This window comes from Panthera onca, chromosome B3 (genome assembly GCF_046562875.1).
Source record: "Panthera onca isolate mPanOnc1 chromosome B3, mPanOnc1 haplotype 2, whole genome shotgun sequence".
NCBI lineage: Eukaryota > Metazoa > Chordata > Mammalia > Carnivora > Felidae > Panthera > Panthera onca.
The window spans coordinates 97,449,305-97,473,803 of NC_138344.1; the positions used below are offsets into that span (position 1 = coordinate 97,449,305).

Sequence of the window (24,499 nt, forward strand, 5' to 3'; positions counted from 1 at the left end):
TCAGGAGTAAAACTGTTGGGGCACAGGCTAGATATACTGTATATTTAACTTTATAAGAAACTTTGTAAGAAAAAATAAACATTAAACTTTATAAGAAACTTTTCTAAGTGGTTATACTGTTTTATATTCCTATAGCAATGTGCTGAGAATTCCAGTTAGGCTACATCTCATTTGGTGTTCTTAGTCTTTAATTTTATCCCTTGAAAGAGGTGTGAAATGGTATCTCATTGTGGTTTTAATTGCTATTTCCCTGTGATTTAAGAGCTTGAGCACCTTTTTCATGTGCTTATTGGCCATTAGCATATCTTCTTTTTATGAAGTGTCTGTTCAAGACTTTTACCCCATCTGGGGAAGGAGGGGGTCTTTTTATTATTGATTTGTAGGAGTAAACATCTTCTAGATACAAGTCATTTGTAAGGAATATATATCACAAACATTTTCTCCTGGTTGTGACTCACACCTTTTTCATTTTCTCGATAATTTTATTCTTTAATACTTAACTGTGTTTTGAGTCCTCTGTAAAAAAAAAAAAAATTGCTTAACGCCAGGTTAAACAAATATTCTCCTGCATTCTCTTCTAAAACTTTATAGTTTCAGCTTTATGTTCAACACTATGATCTGTCGTGGGGTGCCTGGGTGGCTCAGTCGGTTAAGTGTCTGACTTCAGCTCACAATTCATGGGTTCGAGCCCCGCCACAGACTCTGTGCTGACAGCTCAGGGCCTGGAGCCTGCTTCAGATTCTGTGTCTCCCTCTCTCTCTCTGCCCCTCCCCCACTCATGTTCTGTCTCTGTCTCTCAGAAATAAATAAACATTGAAAAAAATTACAAAAAAAAGACTATGATCTGTCTTGAATTAATTTTTAAGTGAAATAGGTTTCAAGGGTTTTTTTCCCCATAAATTTATTCAGTAGTTTTAGCACTTTTTTTTGCTGAAAAACTTTCTTTCCCCACTGATTTGCCTTGATATCTTTGTTGAAAATGAACTTAGCACACACCTATTACACATGATTTCAATGGTTTTAGTTTCCACAATAATTCAGAATGATATAGATTTAAAAATTCATTTGTACAATGGTTCAGTGACTTTGAAATATCAAAATAGTTTTTACCTCCACATCTTGAACAGTCCTTGGCTGAGCCATGCATAATTTATTAAGCAGCTGAAAAATCAGCTCTTCAATATAATAGAGAGACTCTTCATTAGCTGAGAGATTGGGATGTACTTGCTCCTGAACCTTTAAAAAAAAAAGTTCTTAGTTAAAGTACAGGCCAAATTATTAATGACAAACACCAGAGAATCTGCTTTATAATTAATATTTTACTAGACTAGTCATTCAAATACAGACATAAAACACAAAAAGTGGGAAGAAAAACTCACCTCTATTTGTTACTCTCTATAAACTTTTCTGAACGTATAGAGTAGGGTTCCTTAAGCTTTTTTATACTCTATGAAAATCTATTGAAAGCCACTGGCCCCTCTCTACTCCTTACTACCAAAAAAAGCATATACAGATAAAATATTCTATATAATTTCAGAGGAATAGTAGATACCCATACTCTTAAGGTAACTAATATATCTACTAGAAGTCTTTGAACACTAGGTCATGAATCCCAACAATGGAGATATCTCTGAAAAACCAGACTACTTTACAGAGCTGCTCTGTGAGGTAGGTGCTAGTCAGCTTTCTTCTAGCATGGCACAGACAAACCTCAAAGATATTCTGGTTTCGGTTCCAGACCACTACAATAAAATGAGTATCACAATAAAACAAGTCAAATAAATTTTCTGGTTTCCTAATGCATATGAACGTTATATTTACACTATACTGTAGTCCAGTAAGTGTAACAGCACTATGTGTAAGGAACAATGTATATACTTTAATTTTAAAATATTGCTAAAAAATGCTAATTATCATCTAAGCTTCCAACAAGTCATCATCACAGATCACCATAATAATAAAGTATGAAATATTGCAAAAATTACCAAAATGTGACACAGAGACATGATGTAAGCAAATATTGTTAGAAAAATGGCACCAGTAGACTTGGTTCCACACAGGGTTGTCACAAACTTTTAATTTATAAAAAATACACTATTTGCAAAGCCCAATAAAGCCAAGCACAAAAGAAGTTGTGCCCGTATACATTCCTTATTGCTGCTATATAGCTGTGGTGAGCCTTTTTGGTTGTTAATTTTTAATTAGAACCTAGTAAACTATCCTAAAAAAGAATCCAATAGAACTGGATACGAAGAATAAGGTAAAAAATGGTGTTTAGCACATGGTAGGTGTCATGTAAATATTTGTTTAAAGAACAGTTGAGAGAAAGGGGTGCCTGGATGGCTCAGTTGATTAAGCATACAGCTTTGGCTCAGGTCACGATCTCACGGTTTGTAAGTTCGAGCCCCGTGTCGAGCTCTATGCTGACAGCTCAGAGTCTGAAGCCTACTTTGGATTCTGTGTCTCCCTCTCTGTGCCTCCCTTGCTCATGCTCTTTCTCTCAAAAATAAGAAAAATAAAAAAAACATAAAAAAAAAGAATAGTTGAGGGAAATAAGTATTGCTCTTTTTATGCCATATTAGAAGATATCAATGCCACTGACATAAAAATAGAAAACGTAAGTAGTCTAAGATCTACTTTTACAAAAACAAAAAATTGAAAAAATAACTCACAGATTTTAATATGGAATATTTTTAATCATCCAGTTCAAAAAAAAAAAAAAAAAAAAATCATCCAGTTCAAAATAGCTTCTAATTTCCATTATGGTTTTCCCCTTTGACTTTTAGAATTTAGAAGTTTATTTCTTAATTTTTAAACTTACAGTATTTTTTTACATTCTCTTTTTTTTAATTCAAATAACTTTTATTTTTTATTTTTTTTTAAATATATGAAATTTATTGTCAAATTGGTTTCCATACAACACCCAGTGCTCATCCCAAAAGGTGCCCTCCTCAATACCCATCACCCACCCTCCCCTCCCTCCCACCCACCATCAACCCTCAGTTTGTTCTCAGTTTTTAAGTCTCTTATGCTTTGGCTCTCTCCCACTCTAACCTCTTTTTTTTTTTTTTTTTCCTTCCCCTCCCCCATGGGTTCCTGTTAAGTTTCTCAGGATCCACATAAGAGTGAAACCATATGGTATCTGTCTTTCTCTGTATGGCTTATTTCACTTAGCATCACACTCTCCAGTTCCATCCACGTTGCTACAAAAGGCCATATTTCATTTTTTCTCATTGCCACGTAGTATTCCATTGTGTATATAAACCACAATTTCTTTATCCATTCATCAGTTGATGGACATTTAGGCTCTTTCCATAATTTGGCTATTGTTGAGAGTGCTGCTATAAACATTGGGGTACAAGTGCCCCTATGCATCAGTACTCCTGTATCCCTTGGATAAATTCCTAGCAGTGCTATTGCTGGGTCATAGGGTAGGTCTATTTTTAATTTTCTGAGGAACCTCCACACTGCTTTCCAGAGCGGCTGCACCAATTTGCATTCCCACCAACAGTGCAAGAGGGTTCCCGTTTCTCCACATCCTCTCCAGCATCTATAGTCTCCTGATTTCTTCATTTTGGCCACTCTGACTGGCGTGAGGTGATATCTGAGTGTGGTTTTGATTTGTATTTCCCTGATGAGGAGCGACGTTGAACATCTTTTCATGTGCCTGTTGACCATCCAGATGTCTTCTTTAGAGAAGTGTCTATTCATGTTTTCTGCCCATTTCTTCACTGGGTTATTTGTTTTTCGGGTGTGGAGTTTGGTGAGCTCTTTATAGATTTTGGATACTAGCCCTTTGTCCGATATGTCATTTGCAAATATCTTTTCCCATTCCGTTGGTTGCCTTTTCGTTTTGTTGGTTGTTTCCTTTGCTGTGCAGAAGCTTTTTATCTTCATAAGGTCCCAGTAATTCACTTTTGCTTTTAATTCCCTTGCCTTTGGGGATGTGTAGAGTAAGAGATTGCTATGGCTGAGGTCAGAGAGGTCTTTTCCTGCTTTCTCCTCTAAGGTTTTGATGGTTTCCTGTCTCACATTCAGGTCCTTTATCCATTTTGAGTTTATTTTTGTGAATGGTGTGAGAAAGTGGTCTAGTTTCAACCTTCTGCATGTTGCTGTCCAGTTCTCCCAGCACCATTTGTTAAAGAGACTGTCTTTTTTCCATTGGATGTTCTTTCCTGCTTTGTCAAAGATGAGTTGGCCATACGTTTGTGGGTCTAGTTCTGGGGTTTCTATTCTATTCCATCGGTCTATGTGTCTGTTTTTGTGCCATAAGTTCTCTTTTTTATTGATTTCTAGAATAATCACACTGTAGTCAGAAAACATACTTTCCAGGAGTTCAATTTTTTGAAATTTGTTGAGACTTGCTTTTATAGCTCATTATATGGGCCTAGATGGCTTCACTGACAAACTTATTAAACATTTAAGGAAGAAGACAGAAAAAGAACAAGAGACTTCCCAACTTACTTTGAGACTACCTTGATATAAAAATTTAAAAAAGATGAAAATTATAAGCCATGTTTACTCATAAGCCTAGAAATAAAAGCCTAAATAAAATATCAACTAAATTCCATAATATATATAAAAAATATACGTGACCAACCAAGTGAGTTTATCCCAGCAATGTAAAGTTGGTTTAAAGTTGTAAAATCAAGCAATTTACCATCCTAACAGATTAAAAAAGAAAATATGATAATATCAATAAATGTACAAAGAGCATCTAAAAAACTCAACATTCATTCATAATAAATTTTCTAGTGAAATTGGGGCGCCTGGGTGGCTCAGTCAGTTTAATGTCCAGCTCTTGATTTTGGCTCAGGTCATGGTTTTGCAGTTCATAGATCAAGTCTTTCATCGGGCTCTGCACTGATAGTGTCGAGCCTGCTTGGGATTTTCCCTCTCTCTCTCTCTCTCTCTCTCTCTCTCTCTGCCCCTACCCTGCTTGTGTTCTTTTCTCAAAATACATAAATAAACATTTTTTAAAAAGTCTCTAGTGAAGTTAATTTAGTAAACGGATAACTACAAAAAAAACCTACAATAAACATCATAGTCAACATGGTGAAATACTGAAAGCTTTCTGTTTGAGATCAAGAAAAAGGCAGGAACAATTGCTACATCATTTCTATTCCACATTGTACTGGAGGTCCTGGATAGTGCAGACCATCAAGAAAAAGAAATAAAAGTGTAGGAAAATAGATTTACAGATGATTTGATTGCTCATTGTGATAGCTAATTTTATGTGTCAAATAGCCTGGGCCACAGGATGCCCAAACATGTGGTTAAACATTACTTCTGAGTGTGTCTATGAGGGTTTCTGGGTAAAATTAACATCTGAATTGGTAGAAGTCTGAGTAAAGCAGACTGCCCTCCCTAATGTGAGTGGACCTGCCTGAATAAAAGGGTGAGTAAGAAAATTCCTCCTCTCTGCCTGTCTTTGAGTATTCTGGTCTTCTGCTTTTGAATTAGAACATGAACTACAACTTGAACTAGAACTATAACGCCAACTCTCATGTGTTCTCCAGCTTACTAACTGCTTATCTTGGATTCCTCTACATCTATTAGAGAGAGAGAGAGAGAGAGAGAGAGAGAGAGAGAGAGAGAGTGTGTATGTGTGTGTGTGTGTGTTCCTGTTCCTTTGGAGACCCCAGACTAATACACCCATGAAGGAAAATCAAATATTGTATAAATATATTATTTTAATTTATAAAAAATAAAATTTTATTCCTGTGTAGCAGCAACAAAGTTGGAAAATAAAAATTTTCAATAATATAATTTACAATGAATAAAAATATGTATCATGTACCTTGGAAAATATCTTAACAAAAGAAGTACAGGATCCCTAAGGAAAAAACTATAGACTCTGAGAGGAATTAAAGATCCAAATACATGAAATGTAAAATCATGTTCGTGAATTATCAGACTTAATATTGTAAATGTATCAATTCTCAAACTGATTTTATGGAGATAAAATCACAGTCAAAACCGAAAAGGTTGTTTGCTGAAACTGACAACATAATTTCAAAACTTATATGAAATGCAAAAGGCTAAGAAAACCAGCCACTTAACCAAAGAAGTGTAAGTACTTGCTCTAATCATTATTGGGATTTATTACAAAGCTACAGTAAGAATGTGATACTGTTATAATGACAGACAAACAAATTAATGGAACAGAATACAGAAGCAAGTCCACATATATATATGGACCCTTGATTTACAACAAAGGTAGTTCTACAGAGTATGAGGATGGGGTCATGGGAAGGTGAGGAAGCCCAGAAATAGTAAACAACTAGATACCTATATGGAGAAGAACGAAACTTAACTCCAGTTCACACTTTACACAAAAAACAATTCTAGTTGGATTTTTTAATAAACTTCTGATAATATAAAACAAGATATTATCTTCATGACCTCAGGATAGGAAAGGATTCCTATCCGTAAAGGAAAGGATTCATAAACATAACTATATTAAAATTTAAAACTTAACATTCATCAAAGTTAGCACTGGAGAAGAATAATGTAACACATAAAATAAAAGGGCTCATATCCAGAACACATAAATAACTCCTAGAAATTCAGTAGACGGGCACCTGGATGGCTTAGCTGGGTAATCATCCGACTCTCAGTTTTGGCTCAGGTCATGATCTCGGGGTTTGGGGAGTTTGAGCCCCAAGTAGGGCTCTGTGCTGAAAGCAGGGAGCCTGCTTGGGATTCTCTCTCTCTCACCCTCTCTCTTTACCCCTCCCCTGCTCACGCTGTCTCTGTCTCTCTCAAAATAAATAAATAAACTTAAATAAAAGAAAAAAAGAAATTCAGTAAGAAAAAAAGTATAAAAATTCCAGTACAGGAGTGCCTGGCTGTCTGTTAGTAGAGCATGTGACTCCTGACCCCAGGGTCATGGTTCAAACCCCATGTTAGGCATGGAGTCTACTTAAAAAAAAAAAAAAAAAAAAAAAAAAAAAAAAAAGAAAAAACAGGCAAAAAAAATCAGCACTTCATAATAGAAGAAATTCAAATGACCAGTAAGAGCTTTGGCTCTTTAGTAATCAGAGAAATGCAAATTAAACCACAATGAAAACTATTACCCACTCACATCAAACTGCAAAACTAAAATGTCTGAGAATACCAGTAATCATGTAGAACAATGGGAAAAAAAAAACAATGCGAACTTCAGACACTGCAAATGGAGTGCAAAATGCCTCAATCATTTTATTATTTTTGGCTCAATCACTTATGAAAACTTAGCCATTATCTACAAAAGTGCAAAATATGCAATACCCCGTAGTCAATAATACTGTAAAAACTGTGTATATTAACAGATGGTAACTAGACTTATTGTGGTGATCATTTCGTAAAGTATATATACCTGAAACTAATACAATACTGTACATCAATTATACTCAATTAAAAAAATAAAAAATTAAGGACACCTGGTTGGCTCATTCAGTACAGCATATGACTCTTGATCTTGGGGTCATGAGTTTGAGTCCGGCATTTGGCGTAGAATTTACTTAAAAATAAAATCTTATATATGTAGATAAATAAATAAATAAAATGTTTAAAAGGATATGCATACCCTATGTTTAAAGCTATGTAGACCAACATAGCAGACACTAGGCACCTGTGGCTACTGAGTACCTAAAATGTATCTCCACTGAATTGAAATGGGCTTTAAGTATAGAATATATGCCAGATATCAAAGATATAGTATAAAAAAAGAAAGTCGAATATCTCAATGTTTTTACTGTTTATATGCTAAAATGATTAGATTTATTGGGTTAAGTAAAATGTATTATTAAAATCAATTTCATCTGTTTCTTCTTACTTTTTTAATACAACTATGAGAAAATTGAAAATTACATATGTTGTTTACATTATATTTCTATTGGACAGCACTGTTCTAGAGAAATTAGCACATGGGTTTACTAGAAGACATGTACAAGAAGGCTCATAAGCAGCATTACTAGTGATACCACCAAACTAGAAACTCAAATATCTAGGGGTGCCTGGGTGGCTCAGTCGGTTAAGCCTCCGACTTGGGCTCAGGTCATGATCTCAGGGTTCGCGAGTTCGAGGCCTGCGTCGGGCTCTGTGCTGACAGCTCAGAGCTTGGAGCCTGCTTCTCATTCTGTGTCTCCCTCTCTCTGCCCCTTCCCTGCTCTTGCTCTGTCTCTCTCGGTCTCAAAAATAAACATTAAAAAAAAAAAATTAAAAAAAAAAAGAAACTCAAATATCTATCTAAAGTGGAATAAATTATAGCATAGTCATACAATTGAATATAGGAGGAAACATGAGTAACTACAGCTATGGATATGTCTTCAAAATAATGTTGGCAGAAAGAAGCCAGATAAGGAGAATATATACCATGGAATTCCACCTCAAGATCAGACAAAATTTAACTATAATGTTTAGGGACACGTTTAAAAGGTAAAAATATAAAAGAAAAGGGCAGTGATTACCATAAAAGTGGTTACCTTCTGGAGAGTTCTATTGAGAAAAGTGCTAAATAAGTGTTCCTTAAATTGTATATTTATGTTTTATGCATTTTTTATTGTTTTACCACTTCACCATAAATAAGGTTTTAAAATGTTGGGAGAATCATCTAGCAAACAGAAAATTAAGGGGTGAAATTACAAAAAAAGTAAGTCAAAAGGACCCTCCTAGTCACGAGCTAATAAATGAAATTAAAATGTCAAGGGTGCCTGGGTGGCTCAGTTGGTTAAACATCTGACTTAGGCTCAAGTCACAATCTCACAGTTTGTGAGTTCAAGCCCCGCAATCAGGCTCGGTGCTGATAGCTTGGAGCCTGGAGCCTGCTTCAGATTCTGTGTCTCCCCCTCTCTCTGCCCCTCCCCTCCTTATGCTCCGTCTCTGTCTCTCTCTCAAAAATAAATAAACATTTAAAAAAAAAAATGTCAGAACCCTGGAGACAAAGAGAATATCCTACAAGCTGAGGGTGAAGGAAAGAAGCAGGTCCTATACAAAGTAGGTATTAGACTAGTTCCAGACTTCAACTGTAATACTAGAAGCTAGAAGGCAATAATTTTCATCCTAGAATAATATCCTAATAAACTATCAATCAAATGTCATAGTAAAATGAAGACATGCTTAAGCATAACAAGGTAAAAAATTTTGTCTCCCATGCACACTTTCTCATTAAGCTTTTATAGTTTGTAACAGTAAAACAAGAGTATGAATCAAGGAAGAGAAAAAATGGCATACAGGAAATGAAGGAACTAATACAGAACAAAGGCCAAAGGAGTAACCAGCATGAAGTGAAGGAAAAATGTGAGAGTTGTACAATAGGCATACGGTCACCAGTCCAGACTGCAGATCAGAATACTCTGGGAGAAACTATCTCAAGAAGATGAAATCAAGGAGCACCTGGCTGACTCAGTCGAAGAACATGTGACTCTTGATCTCAGGGTTGTAAGTTCAAACCCCATGGTGGGTGTAGAGATTACTAAAATAAATAAAAACTTTTAAAAAAAGATGAAATTGATAAGAGTATCTGATGGATCTAAAACTCTTAAGAGGCTATTTAGACAACTGGTAGAGACTTTAATCTTGAATTAGAAAGTACATAGACAACTACACAAATATGAAAACAAGACAATTATTAACTCCAGTAAAAGGTTAGGTAGAAAAGGAAAAGCAGTTTAACTATAAACAACATTTACAGTCATAATTATGTAAACTGTAAATACTGATCCAAACAAAACTAAGATATAACCATGGTGTGGGGTGAAACAGGAAATATGTTATGTATGGTAAGGTAGATGTGTATGGGGGAAGGAGGGAGATGTATATGTGTATTAAAGAATATTAAATCTTTATCTTCCATGGTAGGAAGTTAACAGATAATGGCCAAAACAGAAAAATCAAGAAACAGTAATTTTTTTCCTGAGAGATACAGAATACTGAAACAAATCACTTTGAAAAGTTAAAAGTAATTATCTCTGGAAAGCAGAAAATTTTGTGAATGGAGAAGAGATACTGCTATTTTTCTTACAAGTTATTTTTCTTGTAAGTTAGTTTTTTTTTTTTTTTAAGTTAGTTATCTTTTTATTTGCAGGAATAATTTTGATAAAATATAAACTAACTTATAAAGAAATATAATCTGAACTGGGGAAGTAGGAAAAAAGAAGGATACATAAAACTAGAAATGATAAATACTACTTTTTCAAGAACTTTGGATAAGAAGAGTTTAAAGTAAGGCAGTTAGATATTTATACAGGACCACATCCAAAATGACAGGCTTTATAATATTTTTATAAATTCAAAATAGATTTCAGGGAAATATTTTCTCTTACATCATGCACTTCTTTAACATAACAAGAAGAAACTTAATTATATCTTACCATATGTTTCTATTAGATCAATAGAATTAAAATTTTCCTTTTTTAATAAAAAATAAGGATTGGGGTGCCTGGGTGGCTCAGTTGGTTAAGCATCTGACTCTTGATTTTGGCTCAGGTCATGATCTCATGATTCATGAGTTCCAGCCCTGTGTCAGGCTCTGAGCTGACAGAGCCTGCTTGGCATTCTCTCCCTCCCTCTCTGCCCCTCCCCTATGCCCATTCTCTCCCTCTCTCTCTCTCTCTCAAAATAAATGCATAAACATTAAAAAAAAATAAGAATTTACACTGGAAGTTTAGCAATGGCATTCATAAGACTGTTTCTTATAACATCCTTCCATAAAAGCCAAGTGCCCTACTCAGTAAAAGTGTGCATGAGAATTAAAATAATGTCCAACTGGGATAGATTTTTTTTCCTGTGATTATGATTTTGGTAAATAACCTGCAAAGCAATTTTAACATTTAGCATCAAAATTTCTTATGCCAAACTTCTTAAAGTAAGTGCAAATATGAAAAGTCATAAAAATATATGTTAAAATCCCACACATAAATACAAATAGGACATCAAAATGACAATAAAAGATAACCCTACTTTGCACTTCCACAGTGTTTACTATGTCAGCACCGTAAGAGACAGTAAAAATAAAATTACCACATCAGAATAAACTCACCTATCATATTTTCCTGAAAGACTAGTCAGAAAAAGAGCAATTAAAATAATTTTCAGTCCTTAACAGTAGATCAACAAGTCAGACCTGCATTTTAGTTACACCATTTTTTCAAATTGCCAGAAAGTATTTCCCTATACATACACTGTAAAAAGAATAGTCATGATTCTATATATAGATTCATGCACAAAAACATTAAACTTTAAATTTTTTCCTACTGAGATAAACACTATACAAACTTCAGAAATGTCATTTCCTAATTTGTATCTTTCAGTTCTGCATATTCACAATCAAATAAAAAACTCTGGCTAGTGCATTTATTTAATCAATTAACATTTGAGTTTTTGTACAATGTAGAAATAAATCCCTTTGGCCACACAGTATGACATTTATTGATGCCAAATTCTTCACTCCATTGCCAAGATTTTTGCAAGGATGCAAATATCTCAAACATCAATATTAAGAATACTGGAAGTTTAAGGGGCACCTGGGTGGCTCAGTCAGTTAAGCATCTGACTTTGGCTCCGGTCATGATCTCATGTTTTGTGAGTTCCAGCTCTGCATGGGGCTCTATGCTGATAGCTCAGAGCCTGAAGCCTGTTGGGATTCTGTGTCTCTCCATCACTCTCTGCCCCTCCCCCACTTGCTCATGTGCTCTCTTTCTCTCTCTCTCTCTCTCAAAGTAAATAAACATAAAAAAGAATACTGGAAGTTTTTGTTGTTGTTATAAAAGAGTTAAAATTCAATTTAGTGGCACCTGGGTGGTTCAGTTGGTTAAGCATCCGACTTCGGCTCAGGTCGTGATCTCGCAGTTCGTGGGTTCAAGCCCTGCAACCGCTCTTTGCTGACAGCCCAGAGCCTGGAGCCTACTTCGGATTCTGTGTCTCCCTCTCTCTCTGCCCCTCCCCTGCTCACGCTCTGTCTCTCTCTCTCTCAAAAATAAACATTTAAAAAAATTCAATTTAAAAAGGAAAAGCAAATTTCATTCTAAAAATATACGCAAGGGGCGCCTGGGTGGCTCAGTCGGTTGAGCGTCCGACTTCAGCTCAGGTCATGATCTCACAGTCTGTGAGTTCGAGCCCCATGTCGAGCTCTGTGCTGATGGCTCAGAGCCTGGAGCCTGCTTCCGATTCTGTGTCTCCCTCTCTCCCTGCCCCTTCCCTGCTCATGCTCTGTCTCTCTCTGTCTCAAAAATAAATAAAACATTAAGAAAAAAAAATTAAAAAAAAAAATAAAAATATACGCAAAAGACTATAAAATATTGCTGACAGAAATTTTAAAAGACCTATGTAAATGAAAAGATAAACTTTATCAGCTGGAAGACTCAATATCATTAAGATGTCAATTCTTCTCAAATGATCTATCAATTCAACACAATCCCAATAAAAATTCCAGGTTTTTGCATAGTAATTGATACCCTGATTTTAAAATTCTTATGGAGGGGCGCCTGGGTGGCTCAGTTGGTTAAGCGTCCGACTTCAGCTCAGGTCATGATCTTGCGGTCCGTGAGTTCGAGCCCCACGTCGGGCTCTGTGCTGACTGCTCAGAGCCTGGAGCCTGTTTCAGATTCTGTGTCTCCCTCTCTCTGACCCTCCCCTGTTCATGCTCTGTCTCTCCCTGTCTCAAAAATAAATAAATGTTAAAAAAAAATAAAAAAATAAAATAAATAAAATTCTTATGGAACTACAAAGGCCCAAGAATAACCAAAACAACTCTGAAAGAGAACAAAGTTGTAGGGCTAAAATTACCTCATTTCAAGAATTTTTATAAAGCTACAACAATCAAAACAGTGTAGTATTGTTGTAAAGACAGGCAAAAAGGTCAATGGAACAGAATAAAGAATCCAGAAAGAAAGCCATAAATATACAGATGAATAATTTTTTTTAAAAGATCTTATTTTTAAGTAATCTCTATATCCAATATGGGGCTCAAATTCACAACCCTGAGATTAAGAGTCACATACTCTACTGACCTAGCCAGCCAGGTGCTGAGTGAGGAGTGATTTTTAATACAGGCATAAAGGAAAGGACAAAACTTATCAAACTGTACATTTTAAACATTTATTTCAATAAATGATAGCAGAACAACAGATATCCATATGGAAAAAAAAGTAACATACAAAACTATCTCATATGTAAAAATTAACTCAAATAGATCGTAGATCTAAATAGAAAACCTACAACTATAAAATTTCTAGGAGAAAAAGTAGAAAATTTTTATAACTCTCAGTTAACTAAAGTTTTCATAAATATGACACCAGAGGCATCGTCCCTAAAAAAGCAAATGGGTAAACTGGACTTCATAATAATTTAAAACTTTTGCTCTTCAAAAGATAATATTAAGAAAATGAAAAGACAAGTTACAGACTGGAAGAAAATCTCTGTAGAGCATATATCTGATACAGGATTTGTATCAGACATATATAGAACTCTCAAAATGCAATAAAAAGCAAACAAATGGGCAAAATGGGCAAAAGATTTGATGAAACACTTCACCAAAGAAAACAATGGATGGCAAATAACATGAAAGATGTTCAACATCATTAATCACTAGGGAAATACAAATAAAAACCACAAGGAGATACCAAGACAGACCTATTACAGTGGCTAAAATTAAACACCAAATATTGGCAGGAGGAACTGGAACTCTCATACTTTGCTGGTGGGAATGTAAAACTGTAAGAGTTTGAATGGAAAAGTTTGATAGTTACTTAAGAAGTTAAACATATGTCTACTGTCTGATCCAGCCACCTTTGGTAATTACTCAAGAAAAAAGGAAATATATGTTCATATAAAGACTTGTACACAAATATTCATAGCAGTTTTATTTGTAATAGCCAAGACTGGAAAACCAAATGTACACATATAGGTAACAAGATAAACAGTGGTATACACACAATGGAAGGCCACTGAGCAATAAAAAAGGAATGAACTATTAATATATGAAGCAAAATGGATGAATCTCAACACAATTATTCTGAGTAAAAGAAGCCAGACAAAAAGAGTATATATTGTATGATTCCATTACTATAAAACTCTAAAAAATGCAATCTATAGTGATGGAAAGCAGAACAGTAACTGCTTGGGTACAAGAAATGGGGAGGGAGGGTTGGGAGGGAGAATTAATGAGAGTCAGGAGGAAATTATGGGGCTGAGGATATATTCAATATTTTTTGTGATGGCTTCACTGATATATACATACACAAAAACTTATCAAACTGCACACTTTAAATATATGCAGTTTATTATATGTCAATTATACTCCCAATAGTTTTAGAAAATAAAAATATAATATTTTAAGGTAGCATTTTCTTTAACTAGGGTATATAATGAAGAATTGAAACTGCAGCTGTACACTATCAAATCTTTAAGGTCAGAACCATTTCTTATGTTTTTGGTTTCCTCTTATTTCCCCACCCTTTTATTTCTAATATACAGGTAATCTAGTGCCACGCTTTGCCTAAGGAAAGCACTCAGTATATACCTGTTAAATAAATAAATTCACTGTAGCAAAGAGATTTCTTAGCCTCACTGAAATCTGGCCATCTGGCACTGGCGAAAATTGAGAACTCCATAAAATTAGTTTTTATTTCACTGGATATGCACTGGAGACTCAATTATCGCATATAACATTACAAATGAGATTTCCAATCTATGTTCCTCCGTTCTCACTATCAATATTCACTTCTCAGATTCAGTGCTCTTAGGTGCTTTCTTGAAGGGTTTTCTTTTCTTTTCTTTTTTTTTCCTTTGAGAGAGAGAGAGAGAGAGAGCAAGAGAGAGAGGGAGCGTGTGCGCACCCATGAGCAGGGGAGAGGGAGATAGAGAGAGAGAATCTCAGACAGGCTCCACACTCAGCACAGAGCCCGACACGAGGTTTGATCCCATGACCCTGGATCACGACTTGAGCTGAAATCTTGAGGGGTTTTCAATGTAAGTTTGTTTTTAAAATGGAGATAAGTACAGGACAAGAATCTTATTCTATTCAGCTTAATATTATGTGAGGGCTTACCATAAAATAATCAAAACATGTAGAGAAAACTATTGGTGGAAGCTAACATTTTGTCATTAAAATTTTCCTTAAATGGAATGCAATGGCATATGATCTGTCATGTGAATATTAAGTACATTCCCATACAGGCAGGCCATTAGCCTATAAAGCCAAGAAAGTGCAGGCTAGATCAATGGTTCCGCGATGTTTCAGGGACAAAGCATTTGGAAGTTACACTGCTCTTAGCAGAATATGAAATATTAAGTCACTTATATTTCATCATAGAGAGTAGGCGTAACATTAGTAAAAATGACTACAAAACTGAAAACTATAGGCACATGTTTGTAAGAAAAAACAAAAAGTGCCAAACTTTTTCCTGCAAAATCTCTGTATCTCTTGTTCATTTGTGTTACTATCTTTCACTACTCATTAGCAAGTAAACTCCAGCAGACACACCATAGGCTTAAGAAAAACTTAGGAGAGAAAAATAAAATTGAAAAAAATTAATATTGGCTTTTTTCCCCCTGTGAACTAGGAAAAGGTCACTATTCTCAATATGCTTTTATTCAAAGGATATTTACTCCTAGTGCCAAATACCCACTTCCTTCAGCATACTACCAAAACTTTTAGTATGTACTCTTTCTTAAAGAAGATCTGCCTGACAAGGTACCTGCACTCAAAGAGTAAACAGGCTCTCCTTTCCCACCTCTTCTCAGCTGCCCTCCCACTTTGCTGAAGAGGCAGATCTCTAACTTACTCTGAATGTCACTATGGTGTGTTGCCCTGGGGTGCAATAAAAAACTAATAACTAAATTCTAGGACACTAAACAAAGAGACAATTACAAATACTTTTCATTAAAGTACCCTGCTTCTTGGGGTGCCTGGGTGGCTCAGTCAGTTAAGCGTCTGGCTTTGGTTCAGGTCATGATCTCGCGGTTTGTGAGTTTGAGCCCTGCATCGGGCTCTGTGCTGACAGCTCAGAGCCTGCAGCCTGCTTTGGATTCTGTGTCTCCCTCTCTTTCTGCCCCTCCCCCGCTCATTCTCTCCTTCTCTCTCTCTCTCTCTCTCTCTTTCTCTTTCTATCTCTCAAAAATAAATAAATAATTTAAAAAGTACCTTGCTTCTTCCATTTGCTAGCCTACTATCAAAAAACACAGCCTAATGAGAAAAACTCTTGAAAACAAAGAAAAGAAAGCATCTTTAAGAAATATTAAAAGGCAGTATTACCTTATCTCATTCAGGAGAAAAAAAATTCAAAGCAAGTTTTCACACTTTATCTACTTTCCTATCTTACAATTAGAATTCAGAAGTGAGATGGCTGGCATGTGACATGTATTAACACATTCATTTGAACGCATTCATTTGAACTGAAAAATTAAGTCAGACTTTGTCTCAAAGAAGATAAATATGATGAGGCTGGTTGGCTTGACAATTAAAACTAACCTTGGCAATTTGGTTATGTGGTGGATATTTTGCATTAAACAAATGAGCGTGGTACTCAGAATTCTAAGGTGGCCTCTAGGATTCCCACCCCGTGATATACATGCTCTGTGTACTCCTCCTGAGTGTGGGCAGGACCTGTGAATGTGATGAGGATATCACTATGATCAAGTTACCATATAAGGCAAAAGTGACTATGATCCCTAATCAGTTGACTTTGAGTTAATCAAAAGATTATCACTAAATCAGGTGAGTCCTTTAAAAGAAGGTCTAGTGTATGAGATAAGAAACAGCACCAGATACATTCCTGTTGGCCTTAAAGAAACAAACTGACATGTTATAGGGAGGGTCGTGTGGCAAGGAATGGCAGCAGCCTCCAGGAGCTGAGGGCCTCAGACATGTAGCTGCAAGGAAATGAATTCTGCCAATAACTACATGAGCTTGGAAGAGGATTACCAAGCTTCAGATGAGACTGCATGCCCAGCCAAAACCTTGACTGAGACCCTAAGCAGAAAACCCAGGTAAGAGCTGTGCCTAGACTTTTGACCTACGGAAACTGAGACAATAAATTTGTGTTGTATTAAGCCACGAAGCTTGTAATAATTTGTTACGCAGCAGAACATGAATACAATGAACTAGATCTACAGCTCCAAGAATTCAATGAAAGTATGTTTAAAGATGAGGCGTCTGGGTGGCTCAGTTGTTAGTTAAGCATCCAACTCGTGATTTCGACTCGGGTCATGATCTCACGGTCATGGGATTAAGCCCCTTGTCGGGCTCCATGCTGACGGCTCAGAGACTGCTTGGAGTCTCTCTCTCTCCCTCTCTTTCTGCCCCTCCCCTGCTCATGCACTCTCTCTCTTCCACAAATAAATAAACATAAAACAAAAAAAAAAAGAAAATGTTTAAAGAATATGATAAGGTAAAATATATTTTATTAGTAAATACTGTCATAGCTAAAGTGTACTAAAGTTAATACTGTTTTCATTTTCCCAATTTTTCTTAGATATACTGGACTAAACAAACTACTTAGAAGCAAAAAAGTGAAAAAGTAACAGTTATAATTATTAGCCATTTGATACGTTCTAGAAAAGCTAGAAAATAAAAAAGTGAATAGCTCTAAATAGCAGGCAACAAATCATTCTGCAAGTCAGGTGGTTTCCAACTTTTTACTTTAAACAAAAGGAGTTTAAAGTAAATGAGTTGCTGGGTGACATGTCATTAAGACTCTTTGATAGATCACAATACAATTTTTGGCATATAATTTTGAAAGAAGCTTAAAAATGAGTTTGATTGTTTTAAATTCTTCTATTTATGTTAACAAGGGGTCTCAGGGCTTACATCTATAGAAATCAGAAATAGGAATAGAACTAACACTGAACTATGATTCACCTCTGCAAGACCCTATCTTATTCTAGCAGTAAGTCATCCACAAAACATGAACTAATTTAAAAACAATGCAAACAACTACATAGGTGTCATTGAATAATGCATATTCAGTAAAACTTTATAAGTACTAATTGTTCAAAATCCATGACATACATGTTCTTTTGATCAATCATGTCCTGCTAGTAATTCACCCTAAAAGAAAGATCTTAACACCTTATAGTCACTGAAGAGTTTTAAAAATTCAATATGTAGACACTTTTGTTGAGGAAAATGTAACTATAAAGAAGAGATAAAAGACTTTCAAGCATAAAAATAATATATTAGACTATAATTATGTGGAGGAAGTGGAAGGAAAAATTCAGAGAGAAAAAAGAATGATATAAAATTTCCAGCACTTTGTCCCATTTGCAATGACATGGATAAAACTAGAAAGTATAATGATAAGTGAACTAAGTCAGGGAAAGACAAATACCGTGTGATTTCACTGATATATGGAATTTAAGAAACAAATGAGCAAAGAGAAAAAAGAAAGAGAGCTCAACAGACTCTTAACTATAAAGAACAAAATGATGGTTACCAGAGGGGAGAGAAATGGGGGGATGGGTCAAATTGTTGATGGGGATTAAGGAGTGCACTTGTCATGATGAGCACCAGTTACTGTATGGAAATGATGAATCACTATCACTATATTGTACACTTGAAACTAATATAACAACAACAAAAAAAAAGAAACTAATATAACACTGTATGTTAACTAACTGGAATTAAAATAAAAACTTTTTAAAATATATATATATATATTTTAATGTTTATTTGTTCTTGAGAGACAGAGAGACAGAGCACGAGTGGGGGAGGGGCACAGAGAGAGACTGGGAGATACAGAATCTGAAGCAGGCTCCAGGCTCTGAGCAGTCAGCACAGAGCCCGACGTGGGGCTCGAACTCACAAACTGTGAGATCATGACCTGAGCTGAAGTCAGACGCTCAACCAACTGAGCCACCCAGGCGCCCCAAAATAAAAACATTTTTTAAAAAGAACTTTGTCATGTATATTATAAAAAGATGAATGGTGGATATCAACTTGTTATGGTATTTAGATTTCACTGGATATATTTAAAAGACTGATAGAACTGTTTTATTTTAAAACATCAGTATTTAGGGGTGCCTGGGTGGCACAGTTAGTTGAGTGTCCAATTCTTGACTTCAGCTCAGGTCATGATCTCAGAATCATGGGATCGAGCTCTGTAAACACAGGGCCCCGTGCTGAGTGTGGAGCCTGTTTATGATTCTCTCTATCTCCCTCTGCCCTTCTCCCCTACTCATGCTCTCTCTCTCTAAAACGAAAACAAAAAAAGTCAGTATTTAGAACACATATACATTTTTTTTAATGTTTATTTATTTTTGAGAGAGAGACACAGGGTGTGAGTGGGGGAGGGTCAGAGAGAGAGGGAGACACAGAATCTGAAGTGGGCTCCAGGTTCTGAGCCGTCAGCACAGAGCCTGACGTGGGGCTCGAACTCACAAACAGGGAGATCAGACCCGAGCGGAAGTCAGACGCCCAACCGACTGAGCCACCCAGGTGCCCCCTAGAACACATATAAAATTGTATCTTCTGCAACTATTTGAACGTGAAAATTTTTATTAAATGTCAACATAAAAACATGCAATTAAAAAATTTCTTTTGGGGCAAACCCTTTAAGAGACTCTTAAATACAGAGAACTGAGGGTTGATGGGGGTGGGGGAAGAGGGGAAAATAGGTGATGGGCACTGAGGAGGGCACTTGTTGGGATGAGCACTGGGTGTTGTATGTAAGTGAGGAATACATCATAACTGCATACACTGCATGTTAGCCACCCTGACAATAAATTATACATATAAAAAAATTTCTTTTGGGGATACATAGCAATAAAAGTAAAAAAAAAAAAAAAAAAAGCAAAACAAAACAAAAAACAAACCCTCTAATTTAGGAGAATCAAGGCTCCATGCTGATTAGATTTGAGCCTAGTGTGACACAGAAGGGAAGGATGATGACCAGGTTTCTGGCTTGAATATATCATTTATACTGGAGGTTTTGGAAGATGATAATAAACTTGGATTGGGTTATGTTGTGAACATCTACATAGGAATGTCCAGGAAGCAGGGGATGTAGCAGTTTTAAATAGGCTTCAGGAGAAGTCCTCTTCAAGATGATGTTTGACTTAAAGGAGATACGAGGACCAGTCATGTTTTTAATCTGCAGGAAGGTTGTTCTAGGCAGACAAAACAGCAAATACAAAAGCCCAGAGATTAGAATACGTCTACAGATTAGAATGTCTCTATCTGTGGGTACAAGATAGCCACTATGGGCAGGAGCAGAGTAAAAAAAGGGACAGTAGTAAATGAAGTCAGAGGCGTAAAGGTAAAGGGCAGCATAGAGTGCAATAACCTATTGAGAGGACTTAGACTTTTATTCTGAGAAGCAATGAGAGTTTTGAACAAAGGAATGACATGATCTTACTTATCTCTACTATGTTAAGAAAAGACTGAATGGGGCAAGGGCAGAAGAGAGGAGGCCAGTTATAGGGTATTTTAATACTCCAGGAGATTGATGATGACTTGGTCTCAGGTGGTAGAAGTGGAAGAGTAAGAAATGGTGACTGAATGAATATAGCTACTGTTTTCGAAGTACAGCTAAATGGATTTTCTGAGAGATTAGAGAGACAAGATTTAGGAATAACTCCAGATTTTTATTTGGAGCAACTAAAAGGATGGAGTAGCCATTTACTGATATAAGAAATACTACAAAAGGAGCAGGTTTTGCAGGGGAAGAGAAGGAGCTCAGTATTGGCTGAGATGCCTATCACAAATACATGTGGAGGTATCAAGCAAGAAGTTGCTTAGGCTCAGGAGAGAGGTCTGAGTCAGAAATAAAAATATGGAAATCATCAGATATGGATGACATGCGAAGCCATGAGGCTGGATGGGATCCACAAGAAGTGACTGTAAATAGAAACAAAAGTCCCAAAACTAAGCTCTGGGGAAGTCAGGATGAAGTAGTTAGGGAAGATGAGGAGGAATCAACAAAGGGAGAAGACTAGAAGGAATAGCCAGAGGGAGAAAACCTACAGAGGTTGGCATCCTGGAAGCCAAACAAGGAAAAGGATTTCAAGAAAGAGAAGTTCAACCGCCAAATGCTGCTAATGGGTTACTTAAGAAAGCAAAGTGCTATGTAAGTAAGAGGTAATGTTTGAGTTTACAAAGGGACTTAAGAAAACAGGGAGACTGAAAACTATCCTTGGAAGAGACAATACTAGTGCTCATATCTACATCTTGATGTTATTTTCATTGTATTGCTTCATCTCCACACATTAAAATGTGAAGTGCACAACACTTCATACATTACAAAGGCTTTCTACTGTCATATGTTCTTACATAAAAGAAGAAAAGTTTCAGGTTGTTAATTTTTAACGTGACTACATGAGATAATGCTAAATCCATTAGTTCCATTAAAATTCCTTCCTGATTCAAACATACAGGCTAACAGAGGATATAATCAAACTACCGTTCCCTTGAAAGAGAGGCCATGGTTAATATAAAAGACACATAGTGGATTTATGTCAAGTGGTAACACAGGTAATGCTTTGGATAGTCAGCATAAAACACTTTAATGGAATATTATCGCTCCAAATATACCATACCAAAATTAAACTGAAAATGGAGGACGACTACTAAATCATGGCTGACAGGGAACTAAATGCAGCAAGTTAAAATGCATTCCTAATGCTCATCCAGTTCTGGCTGAACCCCTTGGGTCAGTTTGGGTCATTATTAGTTTGGAATAATTCCAAATGACTCCCTGGAGTTCTACTTTTATATTCACTGGCTTTAGGAAATCCAGAACAGGACTGACGTCACAAAAAATCATAGGATATCCTATTTGTTGCTAGCTTTCAGTTGCAGTGATCTTTTAAAAAAGCAATTTGATCAAGTTAATCTAATTATTTTGTTACATAAATAACACTACAGGACTTTGTATTTTCAGGCAGAAACGTTAACCTGGTCTTACCAACTAGCCTCTTCTTTTCACTCCATCTTGGTTCTTTAAAACAAGTCGTGTTTCCTACCTTTCCCTCAGTCTCAAACTCTTTCTCCACCCCCACCCCCTTTCTTTGTCAACTCCTATTGATCTTTCAGATAATTGCTTACTTCTTTATTGTCTGACTTTCTCAGTCCTCTCCCACACAGCCATTTAGAAGGGAAGCTTTATGAGAGCAGGGGCCTTACTACAACCTCAGTATCAAGAGTAGCGCCGGGAACCTATGAGGCACTCAATAAATATTTGAATATATCCTCCACAACTCGGCACGGATGTTACTTCCCTAGAAAAGCCTTCCTTGACCTTCTTATGTTAGTGACACCAAGTTTATTTTCTCAAAGCACCCAATGATTTTTTTCTGGGCCCCAGAAAGATCCAGAGCAGTCTTCTAAAATGGCTCCAGGAGACATTAGTACAAAGGCAGAAACACTATATCTTACAGAGTTCACAAAAGCATTTCTAAACCAAAACCCCCGACCCTCTTTTCCCTTGCCACAGACTGCTGTTTAATTAACTCAGACGTTCTCTCATACCTCTTATATTTTAGACAGCTACCTAAGAGCAAACTGTAACATTTGGGGTGGGGAGTTCATATTTAACCTAATTAAGTTAGAGTCAGGAACAATGTACTTCAACCAATTCTTTCTATGACATTTGTAACTACAGATAGTAAGACATCAGATATTTTCTTTTCCATAATTAGCCTGGTGAAGAACACCTGAAGGAAAAGACATCCACAAGGGAAACATCAGGGACTAAAAAACCTGTTAAAATGGTTTTAAGGTATGTTTCCCATACGTAGAATGCTTACGCTGATTTTTCTCAGCATACAATCAATAGCACATACACAAAGTACCAAAGGCATTTCAAAGACATAGGTAATAAGCTGCACTTACAAGTATACTCCTGTGCTCTTTTTTCCTCCCAAGTAATATGATAGCTTCAATTTTCTTAGGGAGTAGTGGTGAAGGCATTTATGTTTCTTGCTCTTTTAGGGAAGATACATAATTTAGCAGTAATGTTAACAATCATGTATCATCCATTAGTAATGTCATTTCACTCTGCTTTACCCTCTCTAGTTCTTTACGTATGTAAATGCTCTACATGAAGTTCTGTTATAAAAGTTAAATAACAACAACAAAAAGTGAAAGAACAAAAACAAAACAAAAAGTGACAGAACACATTTTTATTTTCAAAATCATTTTTCCATAAATCTATTTTTCAATGTTAGTGTTTCTATGTAGCGAAATACATATTTAAAGTTGGTTTAAAAAATGTGGTTTTGGGGTGCCTCAGTGGCTCAGTTGAGCATCCAACCCTTGATTTTGGCTCGGTTTATGATCCCAGGGTTGTGGGATCAAGCCCTGAGCTGGACTCTGACGTGGATGTGAAGCCTGCTTGAGATTTTCTCCCTCTCTCTCTCTCTCTCTCTCTCTCCCCCTCTCTCTTTGCCCCTCTCCCTAGCTCGTGTGTGCGCTTTCTCTTAAAAAAAAAAAAAAAAAAAAAAAAAGACCCCTGTAGTTTCCAGGGCCAACAATGGTGACTTTACCATATTATTTGATTTTCATAAAAATTAGCCAAAAGTTGAAAATAAGCAAAAGAGATTACTAGGTGTCTTTCAGTACAATGCTGTCCTCAAAGCTCTGATTACTCCGTAATGACTGCATTATTTTAGAAATCTGTAAGATTAACATAGAGATGTTTTGTCTGGTACAGAAACAAATAATTTCAAATCAACAGAAAAGACAATCCACAACTCAGTGTTTATATTCCTATAGGATATTAACTAATTTTGTATCTTACCCAACAATCTTATCTTAATACTACTTTTAAATTATCTATAAATACCTACCTCCTAAAATTTTCATATGAAGAAGCCTTAACATCTTGTGAGTTCCCTCATTAAGGAATGCATTAAATCAAACTCACTAACACATGTTCATTTATATTTGCATGACAGCTATGATTTTACTTTTCTGAAAAGTATACTTCAAGTTTTCGAGGTTCCACCAAGATGCCCAAGTAGAATCTGATAGAGCCAATTGAACTACATTGCTCTTTTCACACACTCACATACACACACACACACAGATATTCTTTACATAACTTTGAGTTCCTAAATGCTATCTTATTTATATAAACCAAAACGAGAAAGTTTAGAATTCTCAGTGTAGATGGTAAACACTTTTAGAGTGGGGCCCCTGCTTTTATTCATCTGTGTAATTTTAGCTCCAGCATGGTGCCAAATACCTAAAATGTGTTCAATTAATGTTAATTGCAATTACACTTCAATTTTTAAAAATGCAGGGATAAAAATAAAGTGCAGTAAAAAAAGAAAAAAAATGAAGTATACCACATGTTCAATGGAGGAAAAACCAACTGGAGGAGAAAAATCCTAGTGGCCTAAACTACTGCTACAAGTCAATTACTAATCCTGGTCGTCTTTATAACTATTTGTCAGCTGAAGGAAGCCAAAGTCTAGAGGCTTTCAATGTAAAGGCAGAGCGTCCCAAGAAATGGCAGGATTTCTCATTGTACAAAGGTATGGGTGGCAGGCACATACCAGAATGTAACACATCCTACAA

The 24,499-nt window shown here is 36.0% G+C and overlaps 1 protein-coding gene across 2 annotated transcripts in view; it reads right to left on the reverse strand.

Annotated features, from left to right (window-relative positions):
- SOS2 (SOS Ras/Rho guanine nucleotide exchange factor 2) overlaps positions 1-24,499 on the reverse strand; it is a 91,065-nt gene that overhangs the window by 64,377 nt on the left and 2,189 nt on the right. For both annotated transcript variants that reach the window (XM_078448265.2, XM_078448264.2), the window contains exon 2: positions 1,111-1,236. In XM_078448265.2, coding sequence (XP_078304391.2) covers positions 1,111-1,236 — 126 coding nt within the window. The remainder of the gene's footprint in view (positions 1-1,110; positions 1,237-24,499) is intronic.